The sequence below is a fragment of the Carassius carassius genome, chromosome 29 (assembly GCF_963082965.1).
Source record: "Carassius carassius chromosome 29, fCarCar2.1, whole genome shotgun sequence".
Lineage (NCBI taxonomy): Eukaryota > Metazoa > Chordata > Actinopteri > Cypriniformes > Cyprinidae > Carassius > Carassius carassius.
In genome coordinates this window covers 11,188,952-11,216,181 of record NC_081783.1, presented here as the reverse complement: position 1 = coordinate 11,216,181, position 27,230 = coordinate 11,188,952, and the positions used below count along the sequence as shown (strand labels likewise).

Sequence of the window (27,230 nt, the reverse complement as noted above, 5' to 3'; positions counted from 1 at the left end):
CCCTCCATCATTCTGACTCTCGCTTGTTCTGCCTTCAAAGACCGGCCACAAAACAGAAACCTGACTTGAGTCATGGGAGAAACAGTTTTTCGATATTGTATTTAGGCAATGGCATTCATTTAGAGAAGATGCACAGGCTAGATTGACTTGAACATTTACTTTAACTGAAATAAAATTAAAAAAATATAACTGTAGCGGAGAAAAATTACCTGAAATATACACTAAATACATTTTCATGACTGGAGCAGCCCAAAGGCATCAAGAACCATAACACTATTCTTGATTCCTTCTCTCGAAGTCCCAGCTACCCAGGAGCTGCAGCAGGCAAAAGGAACGAGGCCTAGTTTGCTCCCATTGTGCAACATTATGCCTCCAAATCACAGAAGTTCTTAAATCTTCTCGTTTGAGTAATTACTTCTATTTGAATCACTGAAGAAGCCCACTGAGTGAATCTAAATCGTTCGTCGAGTTCTCCGGAGGGCAAATGCATTTCATCATCAACACACCAGCCTGTTTAGAACGATGTTGCAGATAGGGTGCTGGAGCAGGCTGAAGAACTTATTTTGCTTTATGGGTTGAGTGTGCAATGATGAGCTTCTGCAGCACAGTGCCGGAGGTGGATTCCAGCAGAGTAATTAAAAGACGGCACTGCTGGGATGGTTTTAGGTTTGCGTGCTTGCGTCACTAAGATGGCGTGACGGCAAAACACATTTTAATCACGTATAAAAAGTCAGGCTCTGCAGCCCTTCACAGGTTTTAAAAGTGTTTCATTTCTTTTTACCACCAGCATTGGAGAGGTGTTTTAATTTAACTCACAATTAGCAGCGGTTCTTTTCATTAAAAGCCTTATTTTCAAGGAGGAAAACAAGGCACCAAATCAAAGGGATTCATTCCTCCCTTCTCTCGCTCGCCCAGGATCATCTCGTCATTTTCACTGCTCTCTCAATAGCAACACAAAGATTAGGGATTTGGTTAATGAATGTGTGAGAGGGGCTTGTTGTGCTTGGTCACAGATCACTGCAGGCTGAAGAGAAGCACGGAATGATAAATACAGGTGCGTTGTTGCATCCTTGCCCTTTTGATTCTGTTCCTCTGAGACCAGCCTGGAGAATGCAGAGGAAAAAGTAAGACGGGAAGATGATAAAGTAACCATCTCTTTTTTTTTTTTGGTTGTTGTTGTCGCTAGTTTCCAGAGCTCTAGGTTCTTTGTGTGACCTGGTTGGGGCTGATTAGGGTTTAGAATACACCTCCTGTTGCATTAGAATAGCCAGAAGCTAGCTTCCATCTTGTGGCGTAGGTGGCAGGGTTGACAGACGACCACAGAACTCAGTGAGAAGAGGGATGGGGGACTTGTTTACCATCAAGCTGAGCCAGGGTGCAGAAGAGCTTTGAGTGACAGATGTGCCAATTTTTACCTGGCTCTAGCATCAAAAAGAGCATTGGGAATGAAGAGGCCTCACACACTGACTGACACTAAACAGAGCAGATCTATATCTGCTGCCCTGGGCAAGCAGAATTCTACTAATGATTTGAAATTAGTAAAATAAAACATGAGGACATATAAAATGTCTATAAAAAAGTGTGTTGTTGATGTGTGTTCTACTTGAATATTCCTTGCTCATTCTAGATAATAACAGATGCAACATCTAAATTCAGACACGAGCAAAACAATATGCCCAAAGATATAAACATCTCTAAAAAATAAATAAAATTAAATAACAGCAATAAAACATTTGATTAAATAACAGATAACATTGCAAATGAAAAAAATATATATAAAGTGTAAAATAATACAAAAATAACAGTACTATAAAAATTAAATATAATAAAATGATAACAACAGTAAAAATGTGAGTAAATAACATACTGCAGTTACAAAATAATGAAATGAAATGAAATGAAATGAAATGAAATTTATTCGGAATATTCTGTGACTTGGTTATGATCTTTTCAGAAGACACATGTGCAACTAAGGTTATTTATAAAGAATTCTCTATATTTGATCTACATTAGCAGCTTTTCAACACTAAATTCTGTGTCTTATTCACTTACCTCCTACTGTATAACTCAATTTAACATTGCTAAAATAAGTTATAATTTATAAAATACATAAAATAAGGATACTGCATTATTATTATTATTAGAGAAACCACAACATATTCTTTGTCTTCATGTTTGCAGCTACTGTACAAAGTCTGGGTTACCTGAGCAAGAGTGTATGTGAATATGTGCAGAAAGAGTGTGATGAATTATAACACGATGGTAATAAGATAAAGTGGCTGGTGTGGAAGACTCTTTTGTTTTTTTGTTTTTTTTGGAAAGGGCATTAACTCTGACCTGTAGCTGCTGGGCTTCGTGGTTCTCCAGCCCCTCAACAATCGGAGCAAACCTCTCCTTATTATTCCTCTCTGCAGCAATGGTCATTGCTGCCAGGATCTTATCCAGACTAAAGGAAAGCAAGAAGACAAAACATTGCATTTAAGTAAGCAAGCTTTTTATCAAGACATGATCCTGACATTGGTTTAGAACATTCACCCGAGTAGGTCTAAGCTTGTAATTTCGGTCTTGGACATTTACGCTGGGGAACTGCGTAAAAAGTCACAGACTTTTATGTAGAGTTATAACTCACTAGGGTTTCGAAATACCAAAAAAGCCTAATGTTCAAACAGTAATAAGAGAAATCCTTTAGTCTACTCTACAGTATGGGATGCTGTGTCAGAAGCAGCAACATAAGAGAACTGAAGAGATGCGTTTGGACAGTGTTGTTGTGAGAGCAAATTAAGGTCCCATGTCTGTTTTGCTGACTCAAGCACTGGTGGATTGCAGTCCATGGCTAAGGGAAAAGAATAACAGAATGCATCATAGACAAAATAATAACTGCAGAACAAATCATCGCTTGTGTAGAAATATCCCATTCAGTAAAGAAACACATGCAAGATTGTGTGATAACGTTGTATGTCAATAGTCTAGCTTGTATCAGCTTAGAAAATGTTCATTTCGGAACTCATAAATTGTTTTCTATTTGAATCTATTTTAAAATGCTATTTATTCCTTTCTATTACTTTTATATAATGAAAGAATTTAAATTTTGGAGTCAACCCATTCATTTAAGGTGTAGTTCATCAACATGTAGCCTTTATTTTTCCTCCTATTCCTCCCTTTGATGATGATAAACTTTCAAGAAAACTATTATGTATGAAAATCACAATTAACATTAAGACAGGCAGGCACAAAATGCTTCTCGACTCTTGCATGCAAAAGATTATAAATGCTACATACCAGTGATCTACACCAGATGTTAAGTTCACTTTCACATGTCTCGTTACCCAAAAATTGGTTTGCTTTGCTCCGTCGTGGAAAAACTGCGGAGAGAAGTTTTGCTGAACAGCTAGGTGTGAGATCCATGTTTTGTGATCCAGGTGATTAAGTTGTAGTCGTGAGTGGGCTGTACAAAGTCTTTCATGCTGGTTCAAACATGGCTTCAGAATGAGCTACACCTGCTCAACTCCTGAAGAGGGCTTTGATGTGACAGCACTAAACATAAGCCAGAGTCACTGCACAGCGTTTGAGGGGGAAGGAGCTAGTTTCAGCGCTAAGTGAGGTATCAGCATTTTTACAGCTGTCACACAGATCTGCACACTCTCTGATCACCTACACGGGCATAAAAAACACTAATCTACTCACCTACCACACACCGATTCACCCAACCTGCACTTGTGTGCATGTGTGCGTGAGTCTGTCTGTGCGTGTTTGTGTGTTTACTCAAACAGATCCCAGAGCTGAAGGTGCTGATTGCCAGATAAAAACGATCAGTTGCTAACTCAGCTTTTTAACTATTCAACTACAGAACTAACATAGCATGCATACGCTTCGCCGGGGGCTTTCTAGCAGGCTCATTAGAGAAGGGCATAGGTGCATGTATTCTTACTGCACTGCAATGGACACTTGCTAAGAAATATCAGTTTCTGGTCACTGCTGTAACGCAAGGGGACCATAGAAAATAATGTAAAAAGCACAAAATGTCTGACTAGCATATTTAAAAGTATCAGTGCATCTTGGCATAAAATTTTGGCACAAAAATAGCTGATTGATATTAGTATTAAATCGTTAATTATATCAACTGTGTATAACTTTATTACTAACCTCCCTTTCTTGTAAAGGTCAGAAGACATTTTAAAAGAAAATATATAAAGTAATATAAATAAAGATATAACAATTGCTTTATTACTATATTTAATTATAGTATTAGTATTATTATTACTACAAGTCGAGGTAGTAGTATTTGTATCTAGTGTATTTGAAGATGAATTGTCAAGGCACTTTACTGAAGAAAACACTATAGAAAAGAAAACCACTTAAAATGGGACTGAGCTGATGATCTCACATGTTCTCCTCTCCGATGATACAAACAGCTGACAGAATCTTGACAATCTCAGTCATCATATTAGTCTGCTTGGGATCGATCGCTCTTGCAAGGAGGAGGAGGCTTCGTTCGTCCCCCAAGATTCGTTGGAGGCCATACTGAAAACAAAAAGACATTGCATTGGATTACAACTTGCACAAATGTAAACATTTTGCAATGGATAAACCCTTTATACAATGAACCCCTTGTGTGTGACAAATTTAGACCTACTTCTCCTGAAAGAGCCAATTAGGCAGGTGTAGATATGTTTTAGGATAAATTATTTTAAATAAGGACAGGACAGCAGGAAAAAATAATCACATTCCTGCATTTTTGTGTTCCTTCCAGGGTGTAATAAACTTCACTTGACCACAATTTGAGCAGAACGCAGAATAAATTCACTAGGGTGGGAAATCAATTAAACAAATACAAATATTAAAGTTTTTGGAATAAAACAGCATTCATCTTTAACATGGCTGAGGTATAAACGGAATAATTTCAATACAATTTAAGCATGAAAGCAGCTTTAGAAAATATTAAATCTGATTATTATCTAGAGTTGAACGAGCTTCATTTGTATTTGCTCCTGTTTAATAAAACTGCAGTATTTCAATTAGAAATGCATTCATTCTCAAGGACAAATATGGAGCTGGCATGATTTTATATTCTTTGATATGTTGCTTTGGAGATTTTATTTTTATTTTTTTCTTGCCTTGGCATGTGTGGGACACAAAATTATATAAACTACTCATGGTGAAGTTTTTAAATTCTAAACACACCTTATTGTTCATGAAGGCCTTGAGGCACTGAATGAGTTTATGCTGGTTCTTCTTATCAATGTTCTCTTGCCTGAGGAAAAGAAAATCAGTGAGTAAAGAGAAAGATAAGAGCGTGTGAATGACCAATCCAAAAGCACTGAAGAAAGGGAATTTCTTAAGATGACGATGTCAGAAAGTCTGCATAACTTACTGCTTCTTGTCAAGAAGCCTCTCCAGCACATCCAAAAGCAGTCCGAGACCTTCATGGCCAAAGTTATTCACCCAGCTAAAAACAGACAGAGACAGGCAAAGAACTGTGTTAGAATACATAAACCAACCAACAAGTACACTGCGAACAAGTTCATTACAAGTTAGAAAAGTTTGGTTTTGAAGATGACCTGGGTAACAACGCTCCATAGTTTCTCCACTCTGAAAACATTTTTTTTTTCTTCCCACATCCATTTTACTGACAATGCATTACTCCACATCCATTTAACTGACAAATTTTCCCACATGACATTTTACTGGCACAGGTCACCTGCAGCATCATATACAAGATGAGTCATTCTCAGTCTCTCAGAAAATGCCACATGTGACAAGAACATGAAAAAATATCACTGTTTCGTTCCCCACATCTCTGTTAGTGGCTGAATGTGAAGAATTTTCCACATATGTGTGACCAGATAGAATTCTGGAGGAAGGAATAAAATATTTACGCATCCTAGAGGAGATATTCCGCTTTTTTCCCCCACTGAATTAAAAGTCATTAAAACCATTTTCTTTAATAGACAGTTTGTATGTCTTTGTACTAAAACACTCACAGTTACTAGTCAACACTTGCCTTGCCTTTGGATTACGAGCTTTGGATTCACCTGATTAACACACTTCGGAAAACAGATCCATCTAAGAATCTTGCACTGCAAATGAAGTAAAGGCAAATGCAAATGAAAGAACTCTTTGTGTGTGGTGCCTTAAGGCAACTTGTGCAGGCCATTCACTCCAACAGAAAGATAAAGCAATGCATGGGAGATAACAGTAAAACTGATAATGGATTGTGTAAGATAATTGGCTATAAAACACAATGTATCTGGAGACATTAAATGATCTGGGGGGATAAGAATAGGGAAAGAGAGCGAGAAAGAGTGAGAGAGCTAAGCAGCATGTGATCGCATTTAGACTATGCCATTAACATCACTTGTTCTTAGCTCCAGATTGTCAATAAAGCCAAATGCATGGGGTAGTTTGTTGCAGTAAAGGACCATAAGTCAATTAGTTATTCCTTTCTTTTTGATTATCATAGTGCACAATGCAACATGCATATTAAAGTAAACTGTATAAACCCATATGGTCACACAAGACCCTCAGTTAGGGGTGAATTAAATTAGTCTAAAATTACCAAAACAGAGGCTCACCATGCCATTCCTCAAAATTCATTACCGACCCAGCAAACTCAATTTGAAACTTATTACCATTTGCTGTACAGTACATTATAATGGCCTGATTTGTTAATAAAACATGTTAACAAAACAGTGTAATGTGCAAAATCTATACCCATGTTTTTACAGGGGGCTTGTCGTTTATTTTTTGCAATTTTGTCTCATCGCTTTTTGTTGAATGAAAAACACTTTAATGAAAAATGAGATCTTTGTGAGCAACCTTACCTAGCCTTGAAATATAAAAGCTGTGCTGCTGCTGCTCTGGCCGGTGGAAATGAGGGATTCAAGAAAGACGTGGTTGAGTATATATAACTCACTTACAACAACAGTGTGGGTTATGCCTTCAGTCTGCAGCAGATGAGTGTTGAGAACATGAGGTTGTGTGGTGAGACCCAATGAAACCTTATCCAGCACTGACATCGTACTGCTGTGGTCAAGTCACTCAACCAGAGCAACAAAACCCTAACCACACTCAACCGAAATTAAACCAAGCAAACAAGATTTTATAGGGAGATGAGCAGTAGTCAACATTGAATAGGGCTGTTCAGGCAATTTATGAGTAAAATAGGATATGCATTTAACACAAATATCACTGCACAAATAAGAAAATTATTGCCAGTAATAACTTTCATATTATGGTTGATATTACAAGTCTAAACTATTGTCAAAATAAATACATACATATTTTTTTTAATTGATTAAAGTGCATTAAGGCATCAAAACATTGTAATGTTCAGTATTAAAAAAGGCATACATTATGACATTTGAGATGTTAAATGCTCATTTTGTGTAATTTATATTGCAGTACTAATTATGAAAGTCCCTTCGAGAAATGTTAACCAAATTGAATTCATAAATAAAAAAATAAAAAAATGTTATTCTAAAAAACCCATTCGTAATTACTTAGGAGGACACATGGCTCGAAAACGTCTTGTCCAGGTTTTAGGACTACAAATTGAACAGCTCTATAAACTTGTAGTGCAGATAATTCAAATTCAAATTAAGAAATCACATAAAGCCATGCTCGTACAACTAACAAGCATGAAAATGAGAGGAAATCGCTCTTTCAAAAGATAACCATGTCAGTAAAAGACAATTGAATTTAAGACACCAGCATGGAGTGCTATCAGATGTTTTTTTTTCATCACTCTTTAGGCATCTTCTCTCAACGGTTGGAGGCATCATGCACCAGTTTAATACTTTCGAGATTCATTAAGCAAGATATGAAAAACTAAAAATTTTCACCTGTCTTTCTGTCTGTCTGTCTATCTGCAAGTCCATCTAAGATTAGCTGTCAGCTTTTCCTGAAACCCCCTGAGTAAACAACGCATAATTTCCTGTCAAATCAGCTCATCAGTGAACTACCCACACTCCATGGCATGGATTCAGCAATTGTATTTAGACTTCATGAAATATTGTTAGGGATAATCCTGGAGTTAAGCGGCAGCAAAAAGCCAGCAGAGATACTTGACACGAGCCTTTATAATATCAGTTGTTACACAGACATACCGCTTAACAATAAATAAATAGACAACACTTAACCTTTCAGAGCATAATACTTAAAGGAACACTTAAACACTGTTGTCTCTATGATGGTGAAATATACACGTTTACTGTAGCCATGACAAAATATTATCAAGCCAATTAAACTCAATGAAAAAAATGGCAACATTTGTGACAATGCAAGTTGTAGTGCAATCGTAATTAGGACTGACATTCAATTTTCAATCACAGAGACATTATACTGCTATCGTAAACATCACAAAAAAATTGCAAACACGTGTGAAAAGTCATTAATGATCATCAGCAGGAGTGTATTGTATAACACCACTCGACATTCTAAAAGTCGGTTAACTGCCTTCAGATAACCGCAGGTTATTCCGCTGACCCCCTGCCTTTATTTTCAGAACCCTCTAATGTCAACCAAAAGCCTGGCTGTTCAGTCTGACATAGTTATTGCACTTGAAGAAGCTCTAGAGTGTTGTGTCATTGAGAACACTCTATAAGAGAAATGCCTTTCAAATTGTATTAGGGCTAAGCCATGGACGAACTCATTCGGCTGCCCGTGGCCTATTCAGCCTGCTCTATTCCACTCCAGGCCCTCTGCTCCTAGCAACAAATTGCTCTCAACATTTCAACCCACCACTGTGCACCAGAACAGTTAGTCACTGACTAAATATTGCAACTGAGGCCTTTCTGCTGTTCATGACAATGTCCATGACTCTGAGTGATGCTGAAATCACAGGGAGGCTCAAGGCAAGGCTGAGAAGAGAGTGACTTCCACGGTTTAAGTACAGTATTTTTGTAATTTCAGGAATGCCAATGAATGAATTTAGGAATAGTTAAATGAATTAATAAAAAATGAATGAACGAATGAATGACAAAACATAAAAAAAAAATAGATCACAGGTTACTCATTATAATGTGGCACATTCATCCTTTTAGAATTATCTCAACCTATTCTTAACCTGTCTTCTGTTAACTGTGAAATCTAACATGGATACGGCACATTCATGCTTAAAGGCCATGATATACTCAAGAAACCAGATGAAAGGTTAACATAAGCATGCATCGAAGATTAGACTGAAAAAAGAGCAGAACTGTCATAAAAAAGGACAGAAGGTCCACAAGTATGAGCTACCAACTTAGTAAACACAACATTTAAAATGAATTATAATTTTTGAAACTTTTTCAGTCAGTTCTTCATTCTGCTCTAATGAAGCACTTCTGTTTAACCCATGGTTGCTATTTCGATGACAAGGCAAAAGTTTGACTACCCTCCCTCCGTTTTGATCTGTCTCTTCGAATGAATATGCCAAAGAAAAGTCTTATTTATCTGTGCTGGGTAGTGAGTGATGGAGAGGTAAAAAGGGAATGATAAAAATGATTGGCTGATTTCATCGCAGTTGTGAAGTGGACAGACATGGGCGGTCTTTTTTCCTCACAGAGCCTTTTTCAGATGCATGACAGATACTGGCTTTTGGAGCGTTAAACGGGGACTGAACCCAGTGGCGCGCTCAAAGAACAATATCCCCGGTGTCAGCACTCTGTGATGTGTCTGCCACACACTTTAGAAAGAAGGCACTGGGGCAAGAACCTGCTCTGTTTAAAAGAGCCGCTGTTCCCTCTAATGGCATTTGGATCCCAGCAGGACTCTCAATACAGCCACAATGACTGCACAACAAACCACATCAATGCCAGCTCCACTTTTTAATTGTAGGCTGTGAATATAGGGTCAAAATAGCAGAACATAGCAAAAGTGTGTGTACGTGAGAAAGGAAGGAGCAGTAGCAGAATTAACACATTTAAAATTGTTGGGAATTTGCTTAAGCGATGATTGATCAACTGCATTAAGCAAATAAAAGTTTTAAAAAACAAAACAAAACACAACATAGCAACAAAACACAAAAAAGCAAAGCGAAGCAAAAAAAAAGCACATATATGAAGTAAATAAAAACAAAAACAAACCAAAATATATGTTTTGCTATTGCTTCTTTGTAAATGTATTACTTTTTTTTTTTTTTCCTGTCCGCTGCCTTTGACGTCACAGCTCAGGATTGTTGCTAATGCAAACAGATAGCTTTCACCAGATATTAAAAACCTTCTTGTCCATGTCTCCCGGTCTTCCTTCAACACTTTCTCACGTTAATGTGCAATCATTTTAATGATCATTTTAATCATTCTTGTGTTAGTGCGAATCAAATCAGAGCTTCATTTCCTGTGTGCTAAAACGTTCACTTGAGCTATGAGGGAGATGACCCGATCTGAGCCGCGCGGGACAGTTTAACTTAATTCACCAGAGTGCTCACTGCGGCTTTTCATGCTGCCAAAGGACTGATGTGGGTTGTCACTCAGAAACATGTAGGTCACCTGCTCCTCAATCTCCTGACCCAAATAACTCAAAAACATCAGATACACAGTGTGCTAAAGGAAAAATAAACCTAAAAATACTCTAATATGGAGCACTGACATATAATCTATCTATATCACACTTGCTTGTAATGCTTGTCATGGAATTACAAAATTGTAATACTTTGCACCTAAAATAAAAACAGAACAGAACAGAAATCCATATTAGTCAGATCATTCTACCCCAGTATGTAATTTCAGTGTTCAAGTTAAGCCCCAAAACCTCCCATAAAAGGTGAGAAGGCTTGACAAAACAATTAATACTGAGAGGATGCTGTGAAAATCACAGACAGCCCAAAGATATTGAATTTAGCGTGGCAGAATACTAATTTTCCCCATGTACCTGTGCAATACCATTTCTCACTTAAATCAATATGGAATTCAAATCAGATATCTGAATTATGTATGCCTTGCTGCAGGGCTCCACAGAGACGGCTAGCTTTGAGGTTAACAGATGGTGGCATAAAATGAAATGGGCATCCCGCTTAAAATATACCCAGTCACGAAGGACATCAGGATTGGTGGGTTCCTTTACTGCCTCGGAAAAAGCTCTTCTGTAGTGGCAGATGTGGCCACTGCTTCTATTAGACTCTCTATAACACCGTCTCAAGTACACCAGCACAAAACACAAAAGGCTTGACAGGGCGTGCAGGGCTATGATGGCTAAATGTGTGGTCAATAATCTTCACAAAGAAAATACAGCATCTATTTTTACAGACAGCTTAGCCACAGTGGCAGAAGACCGAATAAGAACAAGTCCAATCAAACTCTGTGTCTTGCATGGTGATAAACAACATAATTGGAAGTAGCATGTATTTGCACAAATGAAAGCCATAAATAACTTCACTTAAGAACACTGCAGAAAACAGTTGTTAGAAATGGTTACTTTCTTCATTAGGGCAAAATGAAAACATTGAATCTCGCATTGTAGCTGTGCAAGTATGAATTGATAATTTGTCCAACTTCAGTCCTTTATTTCTCCTTGACACAGGCTGGATCAGGGGAGCTGATCCAGAGCCTCAGGGCCAGAACTAGGTTTCTACTAACATTTGGAGTCTGTAGAGAGAAATGCTGTGTCTGAAATCACTCACTCATTCACTCATTCACTAATCCCAATATAGTGTATGGCAGTTGAGTTCACTATATCAGGAAGGAGTGAACAAATAAATAAGTGAACGGATTCGGACAGTGACGTATAGCCTACACTGTGTGTGAGACTTGGAGCGGTTGCAAAAACATTGCCATATGTACTTTTATATTACACGTACCTAATTTTAGAAAATAATACTAATAGCAATAATACTCAAAATTACTTTATATTGCAGTTATACATACCTCCGCGTCAGCTTTGTGGTTTCGATGGTATATAATTTTTTTTTTTTTGTAATGCTTTTATGTTCATAATCATTAAATGCTATTAAATAACGTACTGAGAACAAAAATAAACACACATAAACACGTTCATAATTATGTATTTATTATTTTTAATATCTTGACACTCGCTCAAGCAGCGTTTTGAGCTCGAGCGTCCGAGCTCAGGCGACCATTAATTTTACATCAGAATACACTACCTGTTATCAACGAAAAAATTTAAATTATCCACCAAATTATCATCATTTTTGTTAGTTAACAACGATCCCACCTCAGTTAATTAGTCAAATATTAAACTGAGTTATTGCCTACATAACATATTTTAATATAATGTAGGAAAAACGTTAAAACAGAAAAAATAAAGATGTAAACTTCATCTCTCATTCAAACTCGCTCGCTCCCGCTCTCGCTTCCAGCTCGACGCTACTCCGCATTCGATTGTGGGAAATAGTGCTTCAGCGAGTGCACATCGGTTGTACACTTGAAATCAGAATGAATTGTGGGTAAAAAGTAGTGGACAAATGTAGGGAATGAAGTAGTTCACTCAGAATTCGGACAGCACTACAAAATGGCTACAAAAAGGGGGCACGTGCCCCCTCAGATTTCTGAGCCAAGTGGATTTTTAATGCAGCTTCCAAACGAAAAAAAAAAAAATTGCAGAATAATATTTTTTATATATTTGATACAATCACAGCGGTGTGATTAGATCGTTCAGTGCACAGCATCAGCTGCTAAATTCAAATCTGCGTTCGCTGGCTGGCGCTGAGCCAGAGACAGACGCGTTCGTACAACGCTTCATGATAACCAATCAGAAACTATTCTGTTGCGCTTATGGATGCAATGGCCAATCAGAGACGTCCAGAAGAGTCATCACTGAAACGCAGTGTTTTGTTCACTTGCTCGCTGACTGAATTATTAAGCGAATTCTCTCATCAGAAACAACAAAAAGTGCAGATGTGCGTACGAATGTAAGTAAGATATTCATTTCATAATGTAAAGTGCTTCAGTGATTTTAATGGGAGTTTTTGAGAGTGCCTGAACTCTGGCTAGACTGAATGAAAATGTTTTTGATAATGTAAATGTTCTTTACTCTCTGTAAAATGAAAGTGTTAAAATAAGTATCTTACAATATTGTTATTAAAATTTACATTAAATGCAAATTCAGTCGTATTAAAAATATTTTATGGTATGATATGGCACTTAAGTAAAAAGTCAGGTTTTTATGTGTAGTTAATAGATTACACTACATTTCCATATATTGATCAAATAACAATCTATAAAGGTGCAAAACGCGTTTACCTAGACATATTTGAGAAATGAGATATTTCCTGATATATTAAGCATGTTTGGAATTGTTTTGAATAAAAAGGAAAAATAAAAAATAAAAAAATAAGCCTATATCAGTTATACAGTGCTTTCGTAGAATGACTTATACTCCCGACCCCCCCCCCCCAATGTGCCCCCTCAAAAATCATGAATGCATGACGCCCCTGACAGTAACTCTAAAGATGTTCGAAGTTTTACCTCCAAAGACTGTAGCCTGTCTGTTTCCACTCTTCTGACCTTGACAGTGGGAAAACTGCATCCCAGGACCACAAAGTAAAAGTTGATCAACAGACATCACCAAGACAGTTATTTCCCAATACTTATAAACTATTAATCAAAGTTGTCTTCAGAGACAAAACTGTCCAATAATTCAAAATGTATTTTATAAAATAATGAACACAGCTTCACTTCACAATATCAATTTTAGCAGTACATGAGTGCATTTCTTTCCTTTATACCTTTCATCAGAATTCAGTAGGATAAAACAATTTCCAGAATGTCAAAACACATTTAGAAAATCAATTATGTATGATGGACAAGTGTGTCTAGCCAGGTGCGCGAAAGAAATAAAAGTTTAAATGGTGTACTCGCATTATAAAAAATATTTGACAACCTGCGTTGGCATGTCTACGTCTCCAGCCGTTATCCATCATGACAATTTTGGCTGCCCATTATATTAATATAATTCCTTTAAGCAGCCTCAGCTAAACATACTCCATGCCCACAACCATGTACACACACACATACCATTCAACATGGAGGAGATATTGTATTCTGCTTTGTTTTAAAGTAATCTTTTTTATTTTTATTTTAGTAAGCTCTGTTCCAAAACTTGAATGCACCTACATCCTATCCATCATGCATTCTCATAAGTGACAGACTTGGAACAGTAACTTTGTGCACCACACAAAAAGTGTTTGACAGATAGACAAAACTCGTTATCAATAACTATTTTTAAATCAACACTTTTCCCTATTTAAATCTAAAAAGCTCTGTCTGTCAGAGCTGTGGTACAGTGATATCTTCCCCAACTTTCCTGTTTACATGTTGCTATAAAACTAAAGAAAAAAAGGTCCCAAAACAGAATTCTAAAAACAGAAAGAAATTGAAAATGAAAATTGCATTCCAAAAGTTCTAAATGCCCTAAGCAAAAAATTCCTCCTTTTCCCCCTTATTACATCATAATAGCAATATAAAACCATTTGCATCTGTGATGCCTGATTGCCTAAAGAGATTAAACTTAGAATAGGTTTCTTTGGTTATTTATTTATTTTCTTAATTTCTTTGAAACAGTAGATTTACTGGTCGACAGCAGCGTTGTTAGTGTTACATAATTACTATAATACTACACTATAATTATTAATTATAATTCCTATAAAAAAGTGTGTGTGTGTGTGTGTGTGTGTGTGTGTGCGTGCGTGTGTGCGTGCGTGTGTGCGTGCGTGCGTGCGTGCGTATATATATATATATATATATATATATATATATATATATATGTGTGTGTGTGTATGTATATATATAAAAAATGCTAAACAGAAATATAAAATAAAATTATAAAAAGACAAATACAAATAGCAAACTGACTAAAAGTAAAGTAAATTAATAGTACTAAAATGCCACTGATTGATAGCTAATTAAGGTTAGTACACAAAAGATGAATTAGAACACAGTTTAGAGATGGCTTTGATGAATGATTTCCTTTAATTTCTTTCTAAAAATTTTTTTCATAGTTTGCGTTATCCCTTATGCAATCAATAAAATAATAAGGATTTATGTTGACATGGTCCAAAACCCCACTTTGCCTAGGGCATTTCCAAACTTTTGGCAGGCACTGGATCATAGTTATTTCTCTCTCCTTATCCATAATCTTGGACACACATGCGCATTATGAGAATGCGTAATAAGAATGCATGCGCTGTCTTTAAGAATCCCTGCCTAATTTAATTACACTGCTTCATTGCCTCTTTGGAAGCAGCATAATTAAGAAGCTTACCTTTTGGAAAGGACAGATGCCCTGATGCCTTAAATGCTGCCTCCACACACATTCACTGGATTTTGGAAAAGAGAAATGGATTCCCATCTTACAAAGTGGCAATACAGGTGGATGTGCACTTCTAAGCAGTCTGGTGCTTAAAAGAACACACATCGTGACACCTGGAGTGTGATTGTTTCATAGTCTACCATTTGGTACTCATTCAAAGCCTCGAGTAGGGCTACAGCCTTCAGGATCCGAGGCTGAACGGATTCCTGTTAAGGAGTATCAAATCTTCAAAGGCACTAATAAGCCCATTACCTTCTGCACATGTGTCCACGGGGGCTCAGTGAAGGACGGCCGCATAGGCAGAATGATGGATTCACAGGCTCTGTGGGGCAGCTGGTAGTGTCAGCACATCTTCACTCCAATACACATCTCTGCTTCCTCAGGCTCATGTCCTACACTGCTAACTACAGTCGTGGCCAAAAGTTTTGAGAATTACATAAATATTGGAAATTGGAAAAGTTGCTGCTTAAGTTTTAATAATAGCAATTTGCATATACTCCAGAATGTTATGAAGAGTGATCAGATGAATTGCATAGTCCTTCTTTGCCATGAAAATTAACTTAATCCCAAAAAAACCTTTCCACTGCATTTCATTGCTGTCATTAAAGGACCTGCTGAGATCATTTCAGTAATCGTCTTGTTAACTCAGGTGAGAATGTTGACGAGCACAAGGCTGGAGATCATTATGTCAGGCTGATTGGGTTAGAATGGCAGACTTGACATGTTAAAAGGAGGGTGATGCTTGAAATCATTGTTCTTCCATTGTTAACCATGGTGACCTGCAAAGAAACGCGTGCAGCCATCATTGCGTTGCATAAAAATGGCTTCACAGGCAAGGATATTGTGGCTACTAAGATTGCACCTAAATCAACAATTTATAGGATCATCAAGAACTTCAAGAAAAGAGGTTCAATTCTTGTAAAGAAGGCTTCAGGGCGTCCAAGAAAGTCCAGCAAGCGCAGGATCGTCTCCTAACGAGGATTCAGCTGCGGGATCGGAGTGCCACCAGTGCAGAGCTTGCTCAGGAATGGCAGCAGGCAGGTGTGAGCGCATCTGCACGCACAGTGAGGTGAAGACTTTTGGAAGATGGCCTGGTGTCAAGAAGGGCAGCAAAGAAGCCACTTCTCTCAAAAAAAACATCAGGGACAGATTGATCTTCTGCAGAAAGTATAGTGAATGGACAGCAGAGGACTGGGGCAAAGTCATATTATCAGATGAAGCCCCTTTCCGATTGTTTGGGGCATCTGGAAAAAGGCTTGTCTGGAGAAGAAAGGTGAGCGCTACCATCAGTCCTGTGTCATGCCAACAGTAAAGCATCCTGACACCATTCATGTGTGGGGTTGCTTCTCATCCAAGAGAGTGGGCTCACTCACAATTCTGCCCAAAAACACAGCCATGAATAAAGAATGGTACCAAAACACCCTCCAACAGCAACTTCTTCCAACAATCCAACAGCAGTTTGGTGAAGAACAATGCATTTTCCAGCACGATAGAGCACCGTGCCATAAGGCAAAAGTGATAACTAAGTGGCTCGGGGACCAGAATGTTGAAATTTTGGGTCCATGGCCTGGAAACTCCCCAGATCTTAATCCCATTGAGAACTTGTGGTCAATCCTCAAGAGGCGGGTGGACAAACAAAAACCCACTAATTCTGACAAACTTCAAGAAGTGATTATGAAAGAATGGGTTGCTATCAGTCAGGATTTGGCCCAGAAGTTGATTGAGAGCATGCCCAGTCGAATTGCAGAGGTCCTGAAAAAGAAGGGCCAACACTGCAAATACTGACTCTTTGCATAAATGTCATGTAATTGTCGATAAAAGCCTTTGAAACGTATGAAGCACTTGTAATTATATTTCAGTACATCACAGAAACAACTGAAACAAAGATCTAAAAGCAGTTTAGCAGCAAACTTTTTGAAAACTAATATTTATGTAATTCTCAAAACCTTTGGCCACGACTGTACAACACACGGCTAGTTCACATTCAAACTCTACACTGGAAAATAAATAAATAAAGAAGTACTACTACTTAAAAGAAAAAAAACAACCTCTAGGGAAAAATGCAACAGCTCCACCATAAAGATTTGGACATAATGAAAAGTTGGAGCCAAGTTCAGGTTTGTCTGATTTTCTCCTGCGCATATCTTTGAGCCTGCAGATTCAATACGGAAGTCACAGCTGGGATTTAAAGTGGAATGTAAAAGCGGAGAGCGTAATACCGAGGGCTTAGCACAAGAAAGTAAAAAGTCAAGCCCTTTAGACGTTCTGAGGAGTGTAGTGGGGCCATGTCGTGGACGAAACGCGAATTCCTATTGGTTGTGCATTAATGAAGAATCAGCGCAGCCTATACGCCACTGGAGAGCTCTCATTGCTCGTCCGTGTGCGAAAGTGCAAGATCCATCGGAGCTGTTGGAATGGATGACAAAGCTGGAGGGTTTTATGCATGAGTGGGTGTTAAGAAAGTTCTGGATTACTTCTTGCATTGTAATATTGTTTTTGCACTACATTGCAAGCCTGTGGCACTGTTTGTGCAGCTGCATCAGAAAGAAATAAAAACAGAGAGTATGAAAGCTTGAGAAAGGCAAGAGGAAATGGCTGCCATTAGTTACAGTGCATATTAACTCTCCATGAATGAAGAAATAAAACCAAATGATTATCTGTTAGTCTGCATTTTGGCAAGGCTGAGAATGCAGATTTAATGAAACAAGACTACAAGTGTGAGAGAATGATGGATCCATAGTGAGAAAAAGCCAGAAGATGAAGAAGTGATTTTAGTCTACCAAAATGAGCAGCAGATGATTGGTAGAAAAGAAAAATGTATTTAAACAAAAATGAGAGGAAGGTGGGAAAAAAGAAGAAAAAGTGAAATGTTTAAGGAAGACGCTGTATCTGCCCCAAGCACAGACATCTGTGTATAGATATGTGAGTCGGTGCGCTCCACACCTGTGAGGGACCACTGGGAAATGAGAGTCTCCTCCAACCCAGCAGCCACCTGGACAGCCAAACAGGTGCTCAGCCCAGACAATTAAACGATTACATAAATCCAGGCCAACCAATGAGAGAAGATAACCAGACAGTGACAAGACCTCATTTCTTCTTACTTACATATCTATATTGTACTTGATCAATGTACAAAGCATATTTGATTATTAAAATGTATACAATTAAGTATTATCTTAAAAGGATATTCCATACAAGCTAAACTCAGTTGACAGCATATCTGTTATAATTAATCATCATTATCATTCTGGCCCATTTTTTTGGAGGATTCAAAATCAGAAATGTGAAGCTTACATTAAATTACTTTAGAAAGCTAGTAAGCACTTAATTTTGTTAAAACTTGTGTATTATTTCAGCTGTATTTAATAAAAAAAACATTTTACAGTCATTTAGATTTCTAGGGCTTATGCCATTAGATTGTCATGGTGGCTAGTATTTTATGTTTAACCCTTTGGGGTCGATTAATGCGTATACCAGTTATGAGGCAATTTCTCCTGATAACCCCGAAAAGAACTTAAAATACACTTGAACTTTTTTTGTATACAGACATAATAACAACAAAACTTTGTGCATTTATGAAATAAAGATAACAAACAAGGTGTGCTGTCTTCATGCTTCTTGCAGAGGACAGAGATAAGGTATGAACAGACTAGAGCTGAAACAACGAATCGATTTAATCGATAAAAATCGATTATTAAAATAGTTGTCAACTAATTTAGTCATCGATTCGTTGCTAAATAACTTTTATTTGCCGTAAGCGGCTCATTTCGTGCATATTTCAAATCTGCGGTGACCAAAGTGTGGCAGTAATGAGCCACCGGAGGTTTTACTCAGCCAGTACAGCAGGAGAAGTAGCGAATAGCCAATAGCTGGCCTCGTTTTATGTCACGTGCTTCCCGAACAGCGTCTCTGCAGCATTTAGCGGGATGTGGGAGACTGGGAGTACTTTACTTTGAGCCTTCAAAAAAGAAGAGTAACCTGTAAACTCTGCACTACTGAACTGTTTAAGGGGACGTTCACATATCGCGTCTTTTGCGCGCTCAAGTTCGTTATTTCCAACACCGCACCGCATCGAGTTAAAAACATCTCAACTTTTCTGAATGCTGCAAGCGCATCGCGGGTCATGTGACAAGAACTAACCAATCAGCTTCATCCTTTCCCGTAACAACGTTAAAAGCTCAGTCAAGATGAAAGGAACAGCTGATCATAGTTGTATATGGATTTCCGTTTTGAAATAAATTTAGTAGCAGAGCTACTGCAAGCGATTTTTTGAGCTGCAAATCCATTTATCCTTTGCTGAAATTTCCGCGTCTTCAAGGAGAGAGCACGTCATTGTTGCTTATCAAAGGCAGACGCCTCAGGGAAAGGAGGAAAGGAGGAGAAAGCGGCGCGCCTAGCGTTTTCCACGCGTTTTTAGGCACGATATGTGAACGACCCCTAAGACTTTTATTTGTGCAGATTCTCCAGTACAATGTTGTTTGCAAATGTTTAGTCGTAAAAGCTGATAACATTGCTTTTTAACAGTTAACATTAAAAGCTTTACAAACATGTTCTGTGATCAGTTTGTAGTTTACCAGTTCAAAATTCAGTCGTGCAGCCTAATTATGACTGAATGAGAGAGGTAAATGTTTAAAGATATTTGAAATGCACTTTTTTTCTAAGTATTCACTGCTCTTTTTCACACAGCAGGTTTTTTGTGTGTGACTGTCCAATTTTTTTTTTCTGGACAACCTTCTGATGGATTTTACTTTAAATTGTGAGTTCCATTCAGGTTTCATGCCACTGGCACTTTATTCGAAGGATTGTTTACAATTTCACAGCAAAAGCTATAAAGCTGTTTCCCAGTAAATAATAAAATACAATGCACTGCAATTTTATTCTGTTTTATCCTTATTCTTAGTGAAAATATGTTCTGAAAGATTCCTTAATAAGCTTCGTTCGGGATGTTAAACTACTTTAGGAGCTCTAAGGACTACCATGGTGAAAACATTATTTGAAATCTCCTTGTGAAATTTGCTAGAGTATGGGTCAGTGTCCTGATTGCAGAAGAGTTCGACAAAGGATTACTAACACAATAAAACAACTCCAGGTATATTTTTGATTAGGATATAACAGTGCAAAATGGTTAAAATCTCTTAAAAATCTATGCTGAAGGATAAAGACCATTTATTAATAATTTATTTGGGGAAAAAATGGAAAAAACTAAAATATAAGTACATAAACCGATTAATCGAAAAAATAATCGACAGATTAATCGATTATCAAAATAATCGTTAGTTGCAGCCCTAGAACAGACTCATGAGTAATTGCACCTTGGCAAAGTGAAGGAACTTGGGGTCATTTCATTACAAATTAATTTCTCATTCAGCACAAACTGTGGCTTTATGTCCAAACATTTCAAACTTGGACGCAGTCTTGTTTAAAAAAAAGAGAGAGGAGAAATTAGATGGGTCTCATAGGAATTAAACTTTAAGCAAACACCTAACTTCATCTCATCTGTGTGGGATGGAACAAGTCTCGTTAATCTTTGATTTTTTTAATCTAAAGAAACTACTTTTACAATAAGTAACACCTCAATCTCAAATTGAGTCGTTGCAAATAGAATAAACCTGAAACTGCACATGAAACTGTCCACTTATACAAACAGCACTGCATTAAGTTCTTGTCTTTGGGGCGAATGTCTCAACTACATAAACCCAGAACACTGTAAAGGTTACATTAACATACAGTATTCAGAACATAGGCAGATATTGTGTTTTGTGATCCGTAATAATTAGCTCCACTCATTAACTGTAACGCATAAAAGCATGCTTAAAAGACAAAAAATAAACAAATTGCATAAACTGAGGTAAAAGTTAAATGATATCATCACGTCGACCAAGTATCACATCACCCCAGGGTGCTTCTCTCCAAGCAAGACCTGACCTTCAGTGGGTGAGCGAGACACCACTTGGTACCCCTCTCTAACTGCGAACTCACAAGTTCAGCCATTTGCAAACGCCTGGAGGGTGGTCCTGGCCTCGCCGGCCCCTCAGCACAAACTGCCCTTTTACCGAGAGGAAGTGCTGACGCCACTCATCTTCATCCAGCAAGTCTGATCTTTATAAACAACCTCTCCTAATGTGGGTATGAAGTGCGGGCTTCTCAAAGAACAATGCTCTGTATCCATTTCCCATGATTAATGGCTAATGGTGGAGTAAATAATTGGATGCGCGGGGCCCTGACGCCACACTGTGATGATCTGATAAAGACAACAGAACGAGATGCCATCCCTTCATTTAATTAGGCCAATAACAAGAGATTACCTTGAGGCGCAGTGTTCTACAACTCACATTCTAGATTATGTGTTCTGTGACAGGAAAACAATAGCAAAGCCATTCCGGTGTTTGTGTTCCTTTTACTCTCTGCAATGTACCGCCATCTGGGGAGAAGGGCAGGGCCGTCTATTAATTGCTTTCCAGTGCAAAACACATCTGTTGATAGCAAGATGCATAATGCCATCGGATCAAATGGCAGTTCCACTTGGGTCCTTTCTCCCACTGCGCTACAGTGGACCTAAAGAGATCGTCTGCCTGCCAATTGTGTGATGACCACTTTATACGCTGCACTCATTGATTCACATTAAGAGCCATCTCTCAGACAGTGCTCTGGTAAATAATTGAGAGAGTCTGCTGTCACATACTGTTCCTCTGAGCTACTAGGACCAAATTAAATTTGAAAATCCCGTCCATGAGAGGGAAGGTGAGACGATTTTCTGTGAGAAAAGGCTGGGGGAACTGGGGGAGTCTTATTATGAATGAATTAATGAATGGATTAATTAATTAATTAATTAAAAAATAATATTTGGGAGGGGAACAGAAAATTCCAAATTATTTTAAGTACTACATTAAGCATGATCAGAGCAGATTAAGAAATCAGTCGAGAAACGACAGGATACACACTTTAAAGGAGATACTTGAAAGCAAAGGCGTCTGGTCTTGGTAGTGGTGGTTGGTGTCCTTATTAACGTTTCAGAGAATGGCTGGCTGTCTGAAGTGTTAAAAAAAAGGATTTCCTATCTATTAGAGCTTAATAGATAGAGAGGGGGAGATGACAGGGCCGGGTTAAAGTGACTGGTGGATGCACTCATTTAGCCGGCCCGTGCTATGGGCTACACTCATTTCATCAGAAATGGGGATCCATACGAAACCGGAGGTTAAGAGACTCATTGACAGATTTCCAATTAGCAACTTGAAAGAAATCCGCCAAGATTGCCACATGCAGACAGAAAAATGAGATTTGACTTTTCATTTCACAGTGAGTAGGTGGTAGGAGGTTGCTGAAATGAGTGGTGATATGTCAGGTTTCTCATCAGAATGTGGAGAGAATGGAATGGTTAGTTCTGTAGACAGAGTGTGTTAGGAAAGACTGACTGACCTGACGGGGTTGCTGGTCAAGGACACGCGCAGGGACTCCAGGCAGTTGAGCAGTCTGTCTTCGGAGATCCCTGAGCGCAGCTCGTGCACATACTCCTGTGACGAGAGTGTACACTCGTGCTTGCTGTTCCTCAGTCCACCCTGCGGGAACGAGACACATTAAGGGATCAGCCACTGCACCGCTGCGCTTTACACCCTGTTAGGCCTGTCACACGTTAATTACGACATCTGTATTAGACTTGATCATCGCTGGAGTTCATAAGCTTCCTAAGAAAGCTCTCTCTGCTGCTACTTGCAATCTCTGACTCTGTTTTTCAGCTTTATTTTGACAATAAATGAGTAAAAGCATTGGAATCCTCATCATTTGACGACAGGCAGAAAATAGTAGGAGGGGGAAGTAGTTACCAACACCTGATTTGCAAATGAGGCAGCACCCCTGTGCTCCCAGCTGTATCCCAGTCTCCAGCAGGTGAGAATGATTACTAACACTCCATAACTGCAGACTCACTTCCTCCCTAAATCAGAAGACTGCCCACCCACAGCACTGACTGACACAGAGCTACCAGCTAGACTAGTCAGCAGGAGCTGCCTCATGCTAATTCCACAGTACAAATACACACACAAAGTAATGGGAAATGCTCCCACACACAATATAAAAACAGCAGCATAAAGTGCTTATTAAAATATTATATTTTTATGCTCATATGGAGAGAACACTGTTGTTGGGCACTCAATGGCTATGTTCACACAGCAGCACAAGAACACAGCTGTCGGTCATATTGGGGAAGCTAAATATGCTTCACATGTATTCATGCACACATTTTATGAAGAATGACAAACATGTTATATAAACTTTGTTACTGCTGTCAACTCAGACAAGCTTTACAGAACATCTCATATGAATAAACTGGAATGAATTGCATGATCTTGTGAATTATGCTCATAATATGGTAAAAATTGACCAATGGATATAATTTGCTTATAGGTTCAAATTAATTCTGACAATGCAGGCCATTTTTTATTATTAAAACCTTATTAAAAACTGTTTAAGTGATTACAGAGACTTTAAATCAGAATCCAATCAAAATGTTTTGCACAGTAAACTGAAAAGAGAAAATAATAATTTGAAAGTTATTACAAGTTACATAATTATTGTAAGTACACAGTGGTTCCTAAAGTTTCTACAAAGTATTGCCTATGGTCCTGTGACCTCTTTAGTTAATATTCACATTAGAATGACCTAAATCAATATGTATTAAGTAGTAGGATTAACTTGGTAACATTAAAAACAAACAAAAACAAGAAACGAATCAATATAAAAACAAAATTAAAAAAGTAAAATTAAGAATAAAAGAAATTCTAAGAATATACAGTTGTATGCACATGCTCTACTCATAATCCAACACTTATGAGAGGTATCTTTGCACATACATATGCTAAATTTTTTCTTATTCATTTTCTAAGTCTTATTCCTTTACTTTGTGGTTCAACTGTATGCTTTGCACAGATGAAGGCCTTTAACCAAGCACCGGCGAATAAATAAAACATCATTATGAACAGGAAACTGATAAAATACTAAGAACAAATCAATTTAGTTACAGGTGGGATAACTTACCATCCCCTTCTACCTATATAACCAGGCCTAGGTGGATTTATTCACAACGCTCGCTCATACAAAAATCAATTTCTGTGCAAGCAGCCAAGCTCGTGGGTTTTTGTGACTACTTTCTTCACTCTCCTGCGTTAGACAGACAGACAGAGTGAAGATTGTCAATCAGTTACCTGCACTGCACCCCTTGGGCAAAAAAATCGAAAGTGTGCCATGCGTTCCACTTTTTATATACCACATTTTTCTTATTCTTGTCATTTTACTAAGGTTTCTTTTATTTTTATATATATTTTTATATTTTTCACAGTTGTGTTCTCTGTTATCCAAGTCATCCATGTGTTTCTTTTTCTTTTGAAGCTGTTTTCCATCTGTATGTTCTGAAAACAACAACCTGCCAAACGAGGCAGAGGAAAAAGAAGAGGGCGGCGGAGCACAGGGTGGGCTGTCAAAGTCACCCGTGTAGACGGAGGGATGAATTAATGCAGACAGAAAAGTATGTGGGGTAGTATGGAGCGAGTATTAGCGGCTTATTCCTTGGTACGAATGCGCTTTAATGTCGTCGTCCCAGGATGTGGCTTCCCCAGCAGGCAAGCTGCACTAATAGGCAGTCTTGGAGGAATAAACAGGGCATCTTTGTGACGGAGTCCCATTTCTGCTCTGTCGAGGCGCAGCAAAGAAACTCCGACACGGGCGGCAGCACTGGTTTATATAGCAACAGGAAAATAGATGAGCCATAACTATAGGCAAGTAGGGGGTTGCAATGGGGAGACACTGTACGTGTTGAGTCTGCAGAACGTGTAAACATGGCTGACAGTGCAGTGATTTACTCTGGTGCGATCAGCAGGTGTTAGCGTTAGGCTTTAAGCAGTTGGTTAAACGTAGGCGGTGGTTTAGAACGACATGACAGGTTGTTGTTGCAATAAAAGCGGCCTTGATGTCGACTGGCAGCTGTGAATCTGCACTGACCTTGTGTATTCTGGTACCATCATTTGTGTGAATAAGATGTTCAAAAAGAAGCAGTGCTCTGCAAAGTTCTTGCATGCCTCCTTATAAAAAAAAAGTGAGATCTAACTACTCTTTAAATTGATGCGAACTCACTTAGTCCATTTTCACTCTCTCTCTCTCTCTCTCTCTCTCTAAATATATATATATATATATATATATATATCAGAGGATAAGAACAACTCTTTTTTTTGTTTTTTTTTTCCAAACACATCTGAGGCACTCAGGATGAAGCGATTCAGCTCTTTCTTCTCAGGCAGGTCCTCATACTTGAATTTGTCTTGATCTGGATCCAACTAAAGATCACTCAGTTCATCTGCCTCTATAGTTCAGATGAGGGAATCTGAGGGACCAGAAATGACTGGTGTGCTTATACCTGCCTTATAGAAGTAATGGGGTGTGTGTGCAAGAGAGGTTATTACTTCCCTCATTACTGTCTCTAGTAACTGTAGTTGCCCCTGGCTCTTTGCAGACCTGCTGCAGACAGCGATCTCAGATTCGCTGAACCACAGGCAGAACTGCTCTCTGTCTCAATATGAGAGGAACCACATCATGGCTGCATCTTTCTATTATTCAGAATATCATTGGGTTGGAAAAGCAAAAGGTACATGTAACTTTTTTTTCTGCATAACATGTACTTCTCATTCTTATTGTTAAGGGTTTGTGCAAATCCCTAATACAAAGTATGGCACACTACTCAATCCAGATGCACCAATATTCAGTTGTTGTTGCTGTTTTCTTTAATATTTTTTAAAACTCTTTAAAACTTATCGCTGATAACCAATTAAGTTAATTAATATATTATTAGTATTATATGTTATTAATACTATTTTGTCTAAATAAATGTAAACGATAAAAACTTAAATCAATCGTTTTGAACGCTACAAGTACATTTAGACATCAACACAAAGCACAGCATGAAGAAATATTAATTTTGAGATTTGCCAAAGATTCAATTCAACAGTGTTATAAATTTAGTAGAATAAAAAAAAAGACCTTTAAGTGTGAATGATATGATGTCAAAGGTAATCTAAATTAGAAAAACATATCCACATATACAAACAGGCTTTCATTGAGAGAGTGTAACATTACAATTTGGCAATGACAATATTAAACAAAATAATTATGTAATAATACATTATTGTTAAATGCATATGCAATAAAACACTAATGTAATATATCTATATAATATCTAAAAAAGTAAAAATAGAAGTAATACACAATTAAATAACCAACACAGACTATTTTTACCCTATTTTTAGGCAGAACACCTTAGCTACCACATGACAAAGACCCTGCCTGAGCACAACGCCCCATATAGCATCAACAACACCACTCTAAAATTTAGTGTCAATACCCTGAAATACAAAATCCCTTGGATTCTGAGAATTACAAACAGATCAAGTTTGCTACAAAAATTAAATAATGAAAAGCACGGGCAAAAGTGCTCTCTGCATTTCTTTCCTTGCCAAAAACAGGCAGAACCCTCAATCTAACCCACTCTAGAAAGAAGAGTTTCTGGTTTCACTATCCATTGACCTTTACCACTGGAAACCAAAGACAGGCCATAATATGCTGCCTAATGACCCTGGCCAGCTCAATCCATAGGGATGATATCAACATTACACCAGACCACACTAATCATGCAGACAGCCACATCCACTGGTTCGCTGTAATTGGGTTTCTGCTGTTGGCTAAAGAGAACATGGGGGAATGGTCGGTGTGCGCGCACACAGTACATAGAAAGAGAGAAAAAGACAGACAGAGATAAGGAGGAGAGACCAACCAGCAGATTGATCAAGCACTGGAGAGATAAAGAGGAGAAAAAGAGATAGACTATGAAAGGAAGGGAGAGAAGGGAGAGAAAGGAGAGAAAGGAGAGAGAATCAGAGCTCAGTGAAAAGACCAATAGTCTTTTGACCAAGCCCAAAGTGTTCATCTCCGGTCTTATCGAATCCTTA

General features: G+C 38.1%; 1 protein-coding gene across 1 annotated transcript in view; it reads right to left on the bottom strand.

Moving 5' to 3' along the window:
- The window catches only part of diaph2 (diaphanous-related formin 2), a 393,291-nt gene that overhangs the window by 269,267 nt on the left and 96,794 nt on the right, over window positions 1-27,230 (bottom strand). Inside the window, exons 6-10 of the mRNA XM_059515857.1 lie at window positions 22,660-22,799; window positions 5,372-5,446; window positions 5,182-5,251; window positions 4,385-4,521; window positions 2,338-2,446 (exon numbers count right to left, since the gene is read on the bottom strand). Of these exons, the coding sequence (XP_059371840.1) occupies window positions 2,338-2,446; window positions 4,385-4,521; window positions 5,182-5,251; window positions 5,372-5,446; window positions 22,660-22,799 (531 nt within the window). The remainder of the gene's footprint in view (window positions 1-2,337; window positions 2,447-4,384; window positions 4,522-5,181; window positions 5,252-5,371; window positions 5,447-22,659; window positions 22,800-27,230) is intronic.